Here is an 18,103-nt window from a genome sequence, read left to right as displayed (position 1 = left end):
CTCCCTTAAAAGAAGCTTAACTAAGTATTACCAATATCCTGGCCAAACTAGAAAAAGAAGAATAAAACTCATGTCTGATCTAAACTCTTAGTCTAATACTTTTAATTAGAAGTGAAGTGGATCGCTGTTAGTCTGTTTACCTGTCCCTTCTTCTGGAAAGACTATCCTTCTTTGAGGGAACTGTTAACTTGTTCCTACCTCAATTCTGCCATGCAGTAAAGTTGACGTGAAGTGGATCGCTGTTAGTCTGTTTACCTGTCCCTTCTTCTGGAAAGACTGTCCTTCTTTGAGGGAACTGTTAACTTGTTCCTACCTCAATTCTGCCATGCAGTAAAGTTGACTCTACCTCTGAGACCACAAGCATTAAAACTGGGAAAAAGAGCACCTTTGCCCTTCTGTGAGCCCAAAGGTTCTGGAAGCTGGGGCCCAGCCAGAGGAAGGAACTGGTCTATGACAGGAAAGAATAACGTTAACACCTACAGAGAAGAAGAGATGAGACAAAAAGGATCCTCATAGTTTCCCAGAAATATATTATTCCAGGAATTGGATCCAGTGCCTGTGGCATCAGAGTTCCCTGGGCTCTCTTTTAAGGTTTGTTGGACAATGCTTCTTTGAATTCTATGAGCTAATGGAGTAATTATCCAGTAAATCCCCTCTAATCAAGATTCAAATAGATTTCTGTCATTGGACATCAAGATTCCTAACAAATACAAATAATGTTTCAAAAACAATACACGGCAAAAGACAAATTTTACTATTTAAAAAATTTTGTTTAATTAAGTCTGTGCAGAATGACATGTTTTATTGTATAAAATATTTGAAATAAGTGAAGTTTACAAGCTTATAAATTATGAAACAATGAGATAATGATTACATTAAGTAGCTACATTAAGGTAAGTATCAGAGGAAATTTGATTTTTAATAGGAAAATACCTAATGTACAATGTTAAGATTTAATAGTTATTTCTCATCATAATGCTTAATCTGATATCATCTTAAACATCATAAAAGGTAATAAAATTATTTTCAGAATTGAGTCAGAACAACACAGGACTGAACTATGTATGTACATACATTACATTAAGATTCTTTGTATATTCATGAAAATTCATAGAAAATCAAAAACAGACTGAGAAATCAATGTTCTTCATAGATTTCGCAGATGATTTTATTCTGATTCATCACTGCTGAAGTAGGAGCTATCGCAGTATTCAGCCGTGTAAAGGAATTTGTGAATGATGGGGTTCATCTTCGGTATCCAGTGTCGGGGAACCAGATATGTTGAAAGGTTAAATAAATCTACAAACACCTTGTACCTGTCACTGGAGAAACACATTTATGCCGATGTTTTAGATTTGTTAACGTGAAATATTTAAAATTTTCCATACCAATTTCATTTACCAGATAATATTCTCCATAAATAATTAGTATTCAATATTACAATTATATTACTTTATATATTATATGTTGTATCGTATATACATATTATATTGGATATGATGTAGTATGAGCTTTAAGACTGCTTAGTTTTTATTTCCTATTCAAAGTTTATGCCCATAAAACAGTATTTTGTGTTTTGGTTGGTCCGGATAAAAATCCAGAGTCTTATTCTTGTCATACTACCTTTATAATGACAAAGGTGTGCTCTCATTTCCTACTTCTAAAGGATGGTATGCAAAGTAATATATTTAAGGCACATGAGTTTTTAGTGACTCATTGAAATATATTTTCCAACTGCAAAGTAGCTGCAAGCAACTGCCATGAAAGGATTAGTAAATTGGAATACCATCTTAGAGTCATAATAAGTGTCTATAAAAGTGGTTTTAACATTAAAATTGCTTTTGTGTTTATTCATCAACTATTTTAACTATTGAAGTTTTATAGAGGAAGAACATTTTTGCCTTTAAAGTCAAATAAATCTGGGTTCAAATCCTTGTTCTGTCACCTACAACCTGTGGGATCTTGGACAAGTTGTTTAAACCTCAGTGCCCCAGTTTGTAACTCTGTGAAATGAAAGCTATAATCCCTTCCGCTGGCCAGGCCTTTTGTGAAGATTCAATGAGATAAGGACACACTAGAAATGTTGATTGTGGTCGTTGTTCCTACCACACGTGCTCACTGTGTACAATCATTAACTCATGCTTACAGAATTGATTCCTAGAGAAAGTGAAGATGTGTAAAAAGGATAAAAATTTGAACCTGTGTACTTCATAAATGAGCTAATCTGGTAGTAAGAGTAGGGATAAAAGCAATGCATTTAAAGAATTTGGGGGACTAAACGTGAGTATCTAATTTAGTCTTGAGCTGATTCTTCTTTTCCTAGGAACCATGTAAGTTTTCCAGTTTCCTGGCATATCTATCTATTCATCTAATACTGTGAATATTAAATAAAATAAAAATGTAAATGCCTTAGAAAACTTCCTAGCATGTTTTATACCCTCAACAAATGTTGACCTCTTTCCTTGTAAACACTATGAAAAGGGCACCGTTTGGAGCAGATGGAATTAGTTTTATACTGTAAAATAGAGTCACATTGGGAAATCAGAAACTACTTTAGCTATGTCATTCATCTAGCCAAGAAGACATTAGTGGAATTAATGAGAAAAATTTTAATCTAGTCAAAACTTGAGCCAGAATGGGTTGAAGACTTTTCTGCCTGATACTGTTAACTCTTTCATAGCCTCACAAGTCATACAACCAAGTCATACAAAAAGTACCGTGCCCTTTTTTGTCACAGGATCAAAATAATGAAGTTCTATGATTAAAAATGTTATCAGTTATTTCCAAAGGATCCAATGGAATATCATAATCTAACTACAAATGTGCTGTTAGCAGTTCACAAGTCATACAAAAAGTACTGTGCCCTTTTTTGTCACAGGATCAAAATAATGAAGTTCTATGATTAAAAATGTTATCGGTTATTTCCAAAGGATCCAATGGAATATCATAATCTAACTACAAATGTGCTGTTAGCAGTTCAGACAACAGCAGTATAAATAGCTTTTCCTTGACAATGTACGTATATAGAGAGAAACAAAGAACTGGTAACTTACACCAAGATGAAAAGGAGGATTTCCCTCACCTACCTCACAGTTGAGCGCAGATATTGGTAGCCTGAGGACCCACCAGTACCAGCTTTGCTGCCCAGCATTCTGTGCACCATGCACACGTGGTTATCTAGGCAAACACACAAATTTACTCTATTAGTTCCACAATGTTCTAAAAACAAAGGATGGCAATGATTATTGCTTCTGAGGAAAGGATGACACCATATCACTTAGCCATATGGAAGGCTCACATGTGAGGTGTGAGAGCCAGATGAGCCAGTCAGGTTGCCTAGCACCCCACTGGGTGCTGCAGACACTGCAGGCTACATGCACTTTCCTCCAGCTATCGTCACATTTAGCCCATGCACACAATAGGAGAGAGCAGGGCCATGCTGTGACTTCATGAACCCTCGCCACTTTTGCCTTTATGAGTCCCTTCCTTCATTTAAAAGAAACAAGAACTATTAAAATTATATTTCAAATCTGCATTGGCAAAGGATGAATATATTGCTACTATATAGTAAAACATTTTCTTTGACCTAAAGTTCATTTTTTCTTCTGATAAAATAAATCAAAACATATTCATGAGCAACACCCAAAAGTATTGTGGGCCCTAGGCACTGTGCCACTTGGGCACTGTGCTTCTTGGGCACACTGGATAAGCTGGCCCTGTGAAAGAATAACTGCCAAGCTGACTTGTATAAAAGAGCTCACTCACACACAGGAGGAAGGAGACGGGAGAGAAGGCTTCAAACACCTATAGAAGGAGAAAGGGGGTAAAGGAACAGGATGGGGGGAGAAAGAATATGGGGGTGGGGGAAAGGACTTACATCTCCATTTGGTCATGAGTGTGTCTATATCCATGAGAGAAGTCAGCAGCTGAAAAGGGATCTGGAACCTAGGTTCTTCCCTAAAGGAAAAAACAATAGGAAGAAGAAATCTATTCAAGCAAATCCAGTGTGTTAGGAAGAACATGAGTTTTACAATCAGTTCGCTCAGGAAACAAATGCCAACTCTGCCTCTTAGGTGCTGTGACACCGTTGGATTACTCTCTCAATCTCAGTTTCTTCATCACAGAGATAGGGGCAGTACTACTTGCAGTGTTTGTTTGAAGTCTAGAATCTTCCATGTAATGTTCATAAAGTGACCAGAGTCATACCTACATTGATTCTTATTAGAAGGAAGACACATAGACCATCTTAGAAGATTTCCCAGCTAACAATGGTCGAAAAGCTTCTTTTATGCAGATATTAAAACACAAAAAGAAAGACTGCTTTTTATTTCCTCTAATGTATTCTTTCCCTTTTTTCATCAAATTCTTCAGCTTTCTTAGTACATTTCTACTTAGTACGTATAAGCCTGACTGGCATATATTTTCTTATTGTTTAGGGAAAGATTCAAAAGATCTTGTTTATGTAGCCATTCTGGAGAAAGATTTGAGAGGATTCAAAAAATATAATAAACACACAGAAATATGACATCCTGTAAATTATAGGTATTTGAAGCTGTTCTGCTTATGTGCCATTCATTGTTATGACAAAATTAATTCATGAACCATGAAGATGGGAACTTCGTCCCCGTGGAGTAAGAGCAGGTGGACATTTAAGGAACGCCTCAAACATTTGAGACACTGAAAACAACTTTACTTGAAATTGCTGAATAAATAGAACAACAGTTAATAAGGTGTTTTCATTTCATCCATTCATTTTCATTTTATAAAACAAGAATAACCCTACAACATTGTTTAATGACAAATCACCTTTCATGACTGAGTTTCTGAGATTAAACTTTGGCTTGTTAGGACACAAGATCACATAATATTTTACAGATTTTAATAAAAAAGGATATTTGATTAATTTGATTGTGTATGTGATTAATCTGCTACAGGGATAAAGTTATACCCTTACTATTTAAGAGAAAAAGAAAAAGCTCTTGAAATATCACTAATAATTATTTTCTAAGTTTTCACCAATAACTAAATAACTATATTAAACTATGATTGCAATTTATAAGCTCTCATAGGTGATATACTATGCATATTCACTCCTTAATTTTATTTATTTATTTGTTTATTTGACCGGTAAGGGGATCGCAACCCTCGGCATGGTGTGGTCAGCACCACGCTCAGTCAGTGAGTGCACCAGCCATCCCTATTTAGGATCCGAACCCGTGGCCTTAGCACTATCAGCGCTGCACTCTCCTGAGTGAGCCATGGGGCCGGCCCCACTCCTTAATTTTAACTTTCACCTCCCCTGTTTTTATTTGCTTTTACCTGTAAAAATATATCATCAATGCCCCCTGAAGTGCTCTGTATGACATTCGTCTTTCACCTGCAAAATACATAGCAAATTTTAATTTATTAGGTAATTTAGGACATATATTAATTTGGTATCATCACCTTAAATAATTAAATGGTTTATATGTTTAGAAAGCAATGTAAGTTTTAGTTTAAACTTTTTATCCCTTAGCTTGAATTTGGAAACCTACATTTAAAACATTATTTTAACATTGTATTCTAAAAGACAAACTAAAAAAATGCAAGCTGTAATTTTTCTAAACCTTTGGATGTCATGTTAGGAGAACCTGATATGGAAAATACTTAACTTCCAGGATAAAACATATTTTCCAAGTAAAATAGTATGATGAATTACTTTTCAGAAAGTTAAAAAAGATTCATTCCAAGCATCATTTGAAAGTATTTTTCTCTGATTCACGTAAAAGTAGTTTACTTGGCTTTCAGGAGCATAACAATTACATAAAATCACATACATGTACTCTAATGAAAGACTTTGTTCCTAGCTGCAGGAAAACAATATTTTGCTATTCTTTACTGAAGTTAAAAAAAAAAAAACAAAGAAAAAAAGTGAGGCTAACAACCTTAAAGCTTATAAAATCTACTACTAATTTTATGTATTACCGTGTCTTGTACTGGTACTATAAAAATTAATTTTTATGCCTATTCTGCCTATTTTCAGAAAGGTTTGGAGATACTTTTCAATAAAAGTTCTAATTCAAAATGGACACGAAAGTTTTAAAAAGGTAAGAGAGAAGAGATAATGAAAGACTTTGTTCCTAGCTGCAGGAAAACAATATTTTGCTATTCTTTACCGAAGTTTAAAAAAAAAAAAACAAAGAAAAAAAGTGAGGCTAACAACCTTAAAGCTTATAAAATCTACTACTAATTTTATGTATTACCGTGTCTTATACTGGTATTATAAAAATTAATTTTTATGCCTATTCTGCCTATTTTCAGAAAGGTTTGGAGATACTTTACAATAAAAGTTCTAATTCAAAATGGACACGAAAGTTTTAAAAAGGTAAGAGAGAAGAGATAAATAATGAAGGTACTGATATTACTGATGAATTAGTCAGGAAATAATAGCTCTCTATCAGTGGTACCAAAATCTAAATGCGTGCTTTTCCTGGTCGGCCTGGGAAGCATTTCCTCTACCAAGCCACACTTGTTTTCACAGTAGTTATTCCTTCCTTCTTTTACCTCTATCATAGTATTTATAATTACAATGATTTCTCTTTATTTCTGCCCCTTTTAGAGTGTGAGTTAACTTCCTCATATCTGAAACAGCTATGAAAGATTTTACTAATGTCTTTGAAATAAATTGGGCATAGAAACCTGTTAACATAGAATTATCATAGATAATATTTACCCAATTCTTTTTTCCATAAGTAAATTATCAATTTTTATTGAATTTCCCCCAAGTAAAGCTGGATAGTCTTATAAAATTATATTTTAATCTCATACTCATACATTCCAGGGATCCTTAGAATAAAAATATCTACCTTTACTAAGGAGATGTTCATGACGTTTCTCATCAAATAAGGACAGTAACACCTCTTTTTGTTTCTGAAATTCAGCCATCTGTTCCTCTTTTTCCTCTGACTCTTCGTTAGCCTTTAGGAAAAATGCTGCATTAATATTTCCCCCAAAATACTGGATTCCTATTTTAGAAAACTGCCTGCGAGAAAGAGACTCGCAATTGCAGAAACGGTGTACTTGGAGTATTTACCAAGTCATCTAATATACAATTTGTAAATTATGTCACAAGAAGGAACTGTCCACATACTCACTGGTTCTATACTTTCATTTAACTTTAAATGATTTGTTAATTTCAAATATTCTCTTCATAAATATTATGAGAAATTGACCCTGATGGACAAAATTGGAAGTAACCAGAAATGATTAATAGTGACCTAATTTTAAACAGCAATTACTTAACACAGGAAGTAAGGTAATTCCACTTGGGAAAACTTAAGAATTCCTAGTCAGAACTGTTAACTTTATTGAAATTCCATATTCTTTATTGCATTCTGTAAATAAAGTTTCTTACCTATTTTTCACTCTTACATTTTATTCACTTGATATCTATTGATTGGCTTAAGGAAATTCTTATTTTTTTGCCTATGAAACATGCTGTACTTACAACTAAATTAATTTTGCAGGAGCAAATTAGTTAACCCAGTTATTTTCAATTCATCAGAACAACCACACTGTGTGGTAAGAAACTGTTTGCATATTATTGACAATTATTTATTCAATAAACATCATATTAAGGTGATAGAGATAAGATTGTGAGCAAAAATGGACTCCCTTGATCTCATACAGGTTATTATCTGGTGGGAATAAGACATTGAACATATAATCACCCAAGCATTAAGTTGCAACCATGAACAATGCTATACAGGAGCACTATTAATGTCATAATAACTTGTACAAAGGGGTCAGAAAAGATCTTTCTAAAGATGTTTTCCTTGAGCCAAGACCTGAAGAATGGGAAAGAGTTACCTGGAGAAGATTTACCTAGGGAAGCACATTCCAAGCCCAGAGAACACATCAAAAGACTGTGGTGGTAAATTCAAAGAGCTAAACCCAGCTAACAAAAGAAACTCAGTATGGCTGGACCACATGAGATCATTAAAAGCCTTATAGACCATGTTGAGGTTTTTACCTTCATCCTGAAAACAATAGGTAGACATCAAAAGGCCTTAAGCATTTTGAAAAGATTACTCAAACTGCAATTTGGAGGAAAAATTGGAATGGAGCCATACTGGGAGGACAGGTGAGAGACTAGGACAGGTGAAGAACAAGGGAAGTTTGCATTTGAGTGGTGTTGGTAGACTAAAGAAAGATATCTGAGAACTATTCAGAAGTAAAATTGGTAGGGCTTGGTGATATCTTGAAGAAGTGGTTGAGGAAGAGAGAGGTGCCAAAAACACTTATCTGTGTCTGACGTGACAAACTAGATGGATTATAGGAGAAAAACTTCTTTAACTCATAGAAGATCAAGTTGGTAAGAGAGTGAATGGAAGGGAAATTTTCTAAGTTTGGTTTTATTGGTATGTTTCTGAGAGGACCAGGGGGAAATATGAAGTAGGGTGTTAAATATATGACCTGAAGTCTAAGGAAATATCTAAATTAGAGATAAATGTTTGAGAATTTGGGGAGAATAAGTAGATGTTAAAGCTGTTAAAGCAATGGGTATGAATGAGATCATCAAATGAAAGAATATAGAGATACAGCAGAAAGGATCTAAGCCTGTTTGAGAATTTGGGGAGAATAAGTAGATGTTAAAGCTGTTAAAGCTATGGGTATGAATGAGATCATCAAATGAAAGAATATAGAGATACAGCAGAAAGGATCTAAGCCAATGCATTGTGAAACCCCACTATATGTTGGTCAGAGAGAGAAATAAGACCTAGTAAAGGAGATAGAGAAACAAGGGCCAGAGAATGAGAGGCAGACATAATGGTGTGTACCATATCCAAGGGAAAAGAATGTTGAAAAAAAAAAAAAGCAGTCATTTGTACTGAATGCTGCTGGGAGGCCAAGTAAAATTAAGATTAAAAAGTGGTCATTGGATTTACGTCCATGGAGGCCATTTACGAATGATGGTGCAAAAAGACATATCAGAGTGGGTTGAGGATTAGATGAGAGATAAAGAAATAATTATTCTAACTACCTTTCTAAATGCTTTACAAATATTAATTTTATTTCATACTCATAATAGTCCTCTGAAGTAGATATGAATATATATGTGTGTGTATACACACACACACACACATATATATATTTTTAACCAGTGATAAAAGTCAGGCAAAGAGAGGTTACATAACTTCTTTACTGTCATAGTTATTAGGAAGTAGAGGTGGAATTTGAACACAGGCAGTGTGATTTCAAAGTCCATGCTTTAAAACCTCTCAAGATACAGGATTTAAGCAACTCTTTCAAGAAATTTAGTCACAAAGAGAGGATGTGAGACCTGGTAACTTGAGGGAAATAAGGAATCAATGGTATTTTTTAAGTGAAGAAAATTGAAATTGTCTGAGAATCAATAGAAAGGATCCAGCAAACATACAAAAGTGAAAGGGAAGTTGTATAGTTAAATACAACTTGCATTTAGTTGTACAGCTAAAAGGACCTTGGCTAGTCCTTTGTGTGCCTAGTTCTGCTTATAATTGATCATAATATGGAATTTTCAGTAGAAGTGAAAAAAGTCTATTAATCTCAGCTATTTTTCATAGACAAAATCTTGCCTGCAATGAATGCCTTAATTTAGTATAATTTTTATTGCACATAAAGAAAATTAAATCAATAAGGTAATATATTTAAAGAAAATACATTTGTGAAAGAAAAAGAATATAAGAAAAATGAAAGATTAAGAGGACTGTAAAAAATTGTTAAAATGAAATTCCTAGTAGTTCTGTTGTAGTAAATTTATATTAACTTCTGGCATCATAAATACCTGAATCCTTGTAAATTCCTCTTCCAGGCCTTTGATGATATTTTTTTCAAACTTTCCCCAGAAATTAAATCCATGTAGCTCTAAACCTGGTGTTCTTTCCAGCCATGCCTTTAAGTAAATATTATTTTTTTAAGTGAATACATGGTAAAATTTAAAATATGTAAAATACATTGTAACTAACATTTATAAATTTGAAACACAAAATCTTTAAGGCTTTGAGAAATTTGTGCTACAAGATTTTTATTAGTAAATATTCTTTCTTTCCTTTCAATTTCTTCATTTATAAAATAGTAATTAATATATTTCATTTTCTTAATCTTTAGGGCAATCATCATTAATAATGTTTATTCTTGATTTCTTAAGATATACATTATTATAGAAATCCCAATTATTTTCCAGAAATCAATGAACATATCTAAATATTGTTTTAATGATGCCTGCTGGTTTATTCCCCAAATACCTTATGTCTTAGGAGCTAGAGAAATGATGGCGTGTATAAAATATAATCTCTTCTGAATTCAGGGGTATACTTAGCAACTTGGTAATTAAATAACCACACAATTGTTTTAAGATTCCACAAGACTTTTTAATCTAGAAATAAAACTATTTTGCACCACTGTGGGTTCTCATTTAACCTATATTTAGTTTTAAAATTAGCTTTGTGATTCTTTCTTTCCCTATCTTTATAAGCCATCTTTTTGAAATAAGGAAAATGAGCTACTTAAGCAACATTGTTGCTGCCAATAAACTTGAAGTTGGAAAGCTTGTATAGTTGTGAAGCCTCATATATGTTTAATATATGTAATGTACATTTTAATATAATATATTATGTGTATTATATACATTTACCATAAGTATATTTTGAACCAATAGCATATACGTATACGTGTTTGTGTATGTGCATATATATGTGCACGTGTGTGTGTGTAATTGCATATGTGTCTATTTAATCTTTTTCTAAGTTAAAGGCAAGTGGACACTGGGCAATTTTTTTAATCCACAGTGCCAAAAGATTCATTATGCATATGATTTAATCCCTCATACAAGCTATATACTTGGATATTATCATTAATCTTACTACTAACTATTATTATGAGCACCAGTGAGATAATACAAGTTGTGTCTCTGTCTGATTTCAATATCAGGGTGATGGGGGCCTCATGAATGAGTTTAGCAGAATGGCCTGTTTTTCAATTTTTTGGAATAGCTTGAAAAGGATTGGTGTTAAGTCTTCTTTAATGATTTGGTAGAATTAAGCTGTGAAGCCATCTGGTCCTGGGCTTATTTTTTTGTTGGGAGACTGTTGACTACTGTGTCAGTTGTGTTGCTTATTACTGGTGTAAAGCAGATAGGATGTTGCATAGACAATTAAAAAATGTTATTACTCCCACCCCACAAACCACCCAAACTCATAATGTCTTCGCCCAATCCTATTTCCTGAAGTGTTTCCCCTATGTTTTCCATTATAGTTTTATAGTTTCAGGTCTCATACGTAAGTCTTTAATTCATTTTGAGTTGATTTTGGTATATGGTAAGAGATGCAGGTCTAGTTTTATTCTTCTGCATATGGATGTCCAATTTTCCCAACACCATTTATTGAAGAGGCAGTCTTTTCCCCAATTATGTTCTTGGTGTCTTTGTCAAAGATCAGTTGACTGTAAGTCCATGGGTTGACTTCTAAGTTCTCTACTTTGTTCCATTGGTCCTAGTGCCTATTTTTATGCTAGTACCATGCTGTTCTGGTTACTATAGCTTTGTAGTATAATCTGAGGTCAGGTAGAGTTATGCCTCTAGCTTTATTTATTTATTTACTTATTGCTCATGATTGCTTTGCCTATTTGGGGTCTTTTGTTGTTCCATATGAATGTTAGGATTGTTTTTTTTGGTGACTATTGTAGATGGGCTTACTTTCTTGATTTCTCTTTATGTTAGTTCATTATTGGAGAATATAAATGCAACTGATTTGGGGGCATTGATTTTATATCCTGCAATATTACTGAAATTATTAATCGATAATCTTTAGGTTTTTCAATACATAGGCTCATGTCAACTGCAAGCAAGCATAGTGTGACTTCATCTTGTCCAATATGGATGCCCTTAATTTCTTTCCCTTGCCTGATTGCTCTGGCTAGTACTTCCAATACTATGTTAAACAGGAGTGGTGACAGTGGGTGTCCTTGTCTTGTTCCTGTTCTTAAGGGAAAAGCCTTTAGTTTTTCCCCATTCAGCATGATATTGACATTAGGCTTGTCGTAAATTGTCATTTTAGCCATTTTACTTAGTTGTCTAAAATCTGTTTTAGAGAAAAACAGGGCATTCAACTATGAATTAAAATTAATTGATTATACAAGGGATCTTCAAAAATCTCATGGAAAGACTCACATTATTTTTAATTCTATTTTTCCATGAACATACTGAAGTATCATTGTATTATGTTTGTATGCAAAATTGAGTAATGACATGTTTTTAGTAACTTCTCAAACACTTTGTTATTGAAGATCCCCAAGTATTTATAGTGACAAAGTGTCAGTAGAACAGATTCCTGTCACACAACACACAATTCTCCTTTCAGATGACATGTTTTTAGTAACTTCTCAAACACTTTGTTATTGAAGATCCCCAAGTGTTTATAGTGACAAAGTGTCAGTAGAACAGATTCCTGTCACACAACACACAATTCTCCTTTCACCTCACCAGAATGAGAAGGTAAACCCCACTGCGGTTTTTAAAAATGCCACGGGTACACACCTGAAGTCATTGAAGTCCAAGGCTGTCATTGTATCCAGAATGGAAAACTGCTGTACCAGTAGTTTAAGGATCACTGCCACTCGGTGCATCCGAGTAACAACCTTAAGCATATTCCTTTCATCTCTGACCTGATGATTGAGAAATAAAGCACTGATTTCTAAATAAAATTCTGATTTCTAGATGATGCAAAATAAACTATAATCGACAACGCATTTCTATCAATTTTATCCCTGTTTTAAAGCCAGTATAGTGACATAACAACTTACATGGCCATTCTGAAAGAGCTCTCGAACAGAATCTAATTCCCAGAGGATTTGCTTAAACCAGAGTTCATAAGCTGTAATAAGAAAATCATTGTCAGTTGGAAAGTTATGGGAACCTCTCTGATCATAATTGAAAGACATGGTTAAAATACTGAAAGAAAAATAAAAATGTAATATTAAAATCAATAAATGTAAATATAGTCCTGTTTTATGCTAGAAATAAATATTAGTGTTAAAGTTACAACAGCCACTTTTCACTGAATGTTTTAGTACATCAATTACCCATACACTTTTATGTTTATTGTTGTTACACTGTTTCCTCTCAACGAATGAATTGTTTAGGTCTTTTAGACTAGAACACATAACCCAATTCTGACTTCCTATATGGAAGCTGGACGTGTGTGGGGAAGCAGAAGTGGTAATCAACTTTAACTATAAACTGAGAAATTAATATGAGCATTCACTAACATAAGTGAAAAAATGTGGGGTTTTAAGATCTCAAAATTTTAAAGCTAAGTAACTTAAAATGCACTGTTTTACTTGTTTGTATGTTTTTATTTGTGAAAACCTAGCAACTCATGGGCTCGGGACAAATGGGAAAGTGGCCAGATGTTCGTGGTAAAACAATAATGGCAAAACTTTATCTCACAAGTAATTCCCAGGGGCACCTCTATTGCAAATTATTGAGCATTATCCAGTATAATTCTTTCAGAATATTCATTTGAGACCAAGGCTATTTATTTAAACCTAATTCTGCCACAGCATTCCTGTTGAAAGATTTTGGCAAGGCCCTCTACTGTGAGTTTCCTTTCCCTTTTCACAAGGGACCATCAAACAATAAAATTGCCATTAAAGAAAAGTTATATAGCATGGCGTATTGGAAGAATCAGAGTTGGAATCAACCCATCGGAAATTACTAACAACGTCAATTGGGGTGAAAAAATTTTCCTTAACTTCACTCATTTGTGAAATGGTCTAACAGTTTCTCATCTTCAAGCGGAAGCCTATGATTCAAAATCTTAAGACTATTTAAATACTATGATAGACATGGATAGATATTTTTAATCCTTTGTGTTACTAGACTATTCATGGCAAGCATAAATGGTCCTCCTCATTAGCTTTCCTTCCCATAGTATTTTAAGCCCCTAGAAACTAAGAACTTTGTCATTTTCATCTATTTTCTCTCAGTACCTGGCACAGTGTTTGGTATGAGGTAAACACTGGGTGGTTACTTTATAAATGGGTTAATTAAATAGCCCACGTAATAATTATATGAGCACAGAAAGTCAATAATCTTAGAGAACTCTAGTGCATTCTATTTGGTTCTACCATATGGATAAAGGCTATGTTTCTGTACTGATTAGGGAAATCCAAGTATAATTTTAAGTTACATTTAAGGAGACTTTGGGGGATCTAATTTTCATATTTGGACAAAGGGCAAATCAAATATTTGTGATCCATTTATGCATTTCTTTTTCAGATTTAATCTTAGGTAGCTAGTCCTATGACCCACTGCCTACATGCTGTCACTGAAGAATGGAAGGAAAGAGTCTCTATCAAATGATAGCTTCCATTTGTTGCATGCTAAGTATGTGCTATACTTTGGTCTAATTGATTCATGCACATTATCTCATTCCATCTTCACAAGAACTCTGTAAGTGAAAACATACAATAATTCTCTCCATTTTACAGATGAGGAAATGAAGGTCCAGAGACCTAAGTGACTTGACCAAAGGTCACCCAATTCATAATGGTTGAGATGAGATTCTTAATTGGTGCTACTATTCCATGATTACTCTCTGATTGATTGTGCCTTGGTATAGCTACCAATAAAAATGTAAACATAGGGGCCGGCCCGGTGGCGCACTGCTACTGTGCGCTGTTTGGGAAGCGCGGCAGCGCTCCCACCGAGGGTTCGGATCCCACATACGGACCGGTTCCCGCTCACTGGCTGAGCGAGGGGCGGGCGCAGCGCCGAGGGGTGCGATCCCGTTGCCAGTCCCGGTCCGGTGCGGGCGCGACACTGAGGGTTGCGGTCCGTTGCCGGACACAAAAAAAGACAAAAAAAAAAAAATGTAAACATAAAAACAGGAGAAGTAACACATCAATTCAGTTGTAGGGAGTTTATCATTTTAACCAGTCAGTGAAGCAAGAGCCCATTTGAAGAAAGGACAGAAAGTTCTGGTAGGAAAGGCGAACATGTCCAGATGAGGGGCACTGACCAGCATGAGCTACTGGGTCCTGGTCAGCCAGAGGACAGTATTACAGCACTGACAGCCTTAAATGTTCTTAATATTTTGCGGTCACAGACCTTTTTAAAGTACATATTCATGAAAACTTGCACAAAATTTTGGAGTTCAGGGATCTTCTAAACTTCTAAAGTCATAGATTCATAGGCTAAAAACCACGACCCAGAAGTTAAAAATCTGGAGAAGATAGACATACATTTTAGACAATATTTACATTTTTGTTTAGTACTAAATTTTTATAGGATTACATAAATGTACAATAAATTTAAATGATCTATTTCTTGAAAACAGTTTTTTAGTGTTCCCAGTTGAGAAACAGTAACATCTTAGCTTGCAAATTCTTTGTGAAATTCCAAGAGATGACCAGTCACCTTGGAATTAAAGACAAAGCTAACATCTTACTCGACCCAGTTAGCAGTGAAGTAACACAAAGAAAACTGTTATAAATTCCAGAAATGGGTCCTACGAAAATTTATTTGGCAGTAAAACAGTCTCAAGCATTTCTAAGAAGGATAATTCCTTGATCTTTCACCACATCATGGTTAAAAGAATGCTGCTTTCTTCATTATTGATGAGAAATGCCTTTGGAATAGTTATCGTTCAACCCTTTGTGCAACTTACCTTGATGAGTTATGATAAAAAGATGTTCATCATGGATTTTATTTCCTTTTATTTCACTTTGAAGTTCTTGTGCATTTAAAACTTTTTCCAACTTTAAATGAAAAATAGAAAGATTGATTTTGAAATTGCAGAACTTGTTTTTTTACCAACTTTAAGAAGTAGAATACAATACTGGAAAAGGTCCCCCAAAGTCCCCAATTCTCAGAAACCAATCTGTTTTCTTTTAAACAATGAATGAGTCTCCTCATAGTGAGTGAGTTGAATTTTATTCTTCTCAGGAAAAAATATTTTTGGAAAGATTTTATCATAAGTACTATCATAATATTTGAGAAGTCATATTCTTTCTATCTTATTAAACAAACATGACAAAAGCTTGAAAACTTGCTTGGCTGAGTACACATCTGCCATTTATTCCCCTAAAGACCCTAAAGAGTCTATTCTAAGATCACAACATTATCAGTTTGTCCTTAGAAACCCTCGATGAAAGTATTTTGCTTATCTCCTTGCTTCTTGAAAAAAAAAAAGAAGACAAACAGGCGTAAATTTAGCCCAGAATAATCTCAGAAAATCTCATTTGTTAATATCTCTCTTTTATTGACTTATGATTTCAAGAAAATTCACAGTGTCTCTTTAACAGTTCTACTTTATGATAAGGGCCTTAAAAAAGAAGTTATTTGAGGTGCATTTACATATAGGCTGGTTTATTGACCGTGTCATATTTATACAAATTGTGCAATGCCTGCCAGTAATCTACACTGATTCTTATTTATAATCTTCTGCCCAGATTCTGGATCCTTTGATTTTACTGTACTACCTCTGCCGGAGCCGAGAATTTTCACCTGAGACTCATGAATTGTTTTAAAGAAAGTTTTAATATCATAAATTTGTATTAGTATGGATATCCTCAGGTCCAGAAAGCTACTGTTGACTGAGAAAAACAAAAGAAAACATGAAAATGTCACTGAGCAGAATTTAGTGCTTCGCAATGCAAGCTAAACCCTGTAAAGACCCTGCGACTTACGTGCAGGTAGTTCCCATAGATCAGTCCTCCTTTGCTGGCTCTATTCACACCGGTTTGTGATTTGTCTTTTTCACTGCCTTCTACAGACAGTTTTTTAAAAGCATATCTACAGATTTAATAAATTAGAAGAAAAAAATAGAGTTTGAGAAAACATAGTTTAATAATATTTGTGATTAATATTTGCTTATTGCTCAGTTTGTGTAGAGTATATTATTAAATAAAAGGTGACAGTTTCCGATACTTTCTAAATACAGCAATTAAAATGTTCATAATTGACACTTCCAAGAGCCTAACCCCACTTAGAATAGAGGTAAATACTCACCCCAGGTTGTTTCCTAAAAATGTACACCCACTCATGGTGCAAAAGCAGTCTGAGAAGCACAGAGGTTTCACTCTAGATGGGTGATATTACTGGGCTTCCCAGATGTTCTACCACTGCCTTTTGTGTATCCGGCTTACCCTGCACCACCCAATCAGCCCTCTTGTACTTCTCTCTAGGCTCTCATTGGTAGAGTGTAACCTCTGTAAACTTCAGCGTGGATTTACCTTGGGCACAGTTTGCTTGCTAGCAGAGTGAGTATTCTGCTAAATTGAATCATTTGACTTCCACGTTGTGCTTTTATAAACAAAGTAACAAATATCAAACAAGTCAACAGAGATCAAAGATTTTTCAGAAAAATCACATTTAATTATTCAATTCCAAGAACACATTTGACATAGTGTTAGAATATGTAAGATGACAAGTTTGTGAAAAACATATATTTATTTTCTCATATTTGGATATTCTTATGACTAAGCCAAAAAATGAACTTGAATGTCTCTGGAGAAAAAATTCACTGAATAACAGAGGCTGGGCACATGCTCAAAGCCCACCTTCACTCCATCATCAAAGTTCTTCGGCCTATGTCTCATCTAATAATTAGCAACAATTAAACTCCCAATACATTGTATTGGAATTTAATGAACATTTTTAGTTTACTGTCCACTTGTGGCATACCAGTGACAGGGTAGTGGGAGTCATCCTCACTGTCATACATTGTCTACAGAGAATTTAAAAACAATAATAGCCACGTGCCCACAATTCTAAACAATGTCAGTGATAGAATATTCTTCCTAGAAACATTATTTGTTGGTCTAAGTTCTACACAGTTGCTTTGAGGACTATTTAGTCAAAACAAAAGCTCCTTTGCCCTGTCCTTAATATACTAGGAACTTTACATAGAGACAGCATTTCCCATTTATTTCACCATCTAAAAAGATAAATTTTTGTCTAATTTACCAACGTAATTAAAAGTGAAAAACTTCATTTCTAGTCTTGGCTCTACCACTAACTCTGTGATATGGGAAAAATTGACTTAACTTTTGTATATACCAATTTCCTCACCAGAAGAAATGA

The 18,103-nt window shown here is 34.3% G+C and overlaps 1 protein-coding gene across 1 annotated transcript; it reads right to left on the bottom strand.

The window, feature by feature from the left end:
• Positions 1 to 1,168: 1,168 nt before the first annotated feature.
• Positions 1,169 to 17,064, bottom strand: TDO2 (tryptophan 2,3-dioxygenase). Its single transcript, XM_008582566.1, has 11 exons — positions 17,030 to 17,064; positions 16,708 to 16,813; positions 15,687 to 15,777; positions 12,820 to 12,890; positions 12,523 to 12,681; positions 9,806 to 9,913; positions 6,846 to 6,957; positions 5,320 to 5,377; positions 3,878 to 3,957; positions 3,087 to 3,177; positions 1,169 to 1,322 (listed from the first exon to the last, which is right to left on the bottom strand). The coding sequence occupies exons 1-11, from the start codon at positions 17,062 to 17,064 to the stop codon at positions 1,169 to 1,171; spliced, it is 1,065 nt and encodes a 354-aa protein (XP_008580788.1).
• Positions 17,065 to 18,103: the final 1,039 nt, after the last annotated feature.

This window comes from Galeopterus variegatus, unplaced genomic scaffold (assembly GCF_000696425.1).
Source record: "Galeopterus variegatus unplaced genomic scaffold, G_variegatus-3.0.2 Scaffold2667, whole genome shotgun sequence".
NCBI classification, from domain to species: domain Eukaryota; kingdom Metazoa; phylum Chordata; class Mammalia; order Dermoptera; family Cynocephalidae; genus Galeopterus; species Galeopterus variegatus.
The sequence above is the reverse complement of the archived record's forward strand: the minus strand, read 5'-3'. Positions and strand labels throughout refer to the sequence as shown.

Excerpts from the sequence above, each read along its gene's own strand:
- TDO2 (XM_008582566.1), bottom strand. The coding sequence starts at position 17,064 with ATGAGTGGGTGTACATTTTTAGGAAACAACCTGGG. Across the intron at positions 15,778-16,707 it reads TCTATGGGAACTACCTGCAC|TTGGAAAAAGTTTTAAATGC; the intron begins GTAAGTCGCAGG and ends TTTCATTTAAAG. Across the intron at positions 1,323-3,086 it reads TATCTGCGCTCAACTGTGAG|TGACAGGTACAAGGTGTTTG; the intron begins GTAGGTGAGGGA and ends GTGTTTCTCCAG.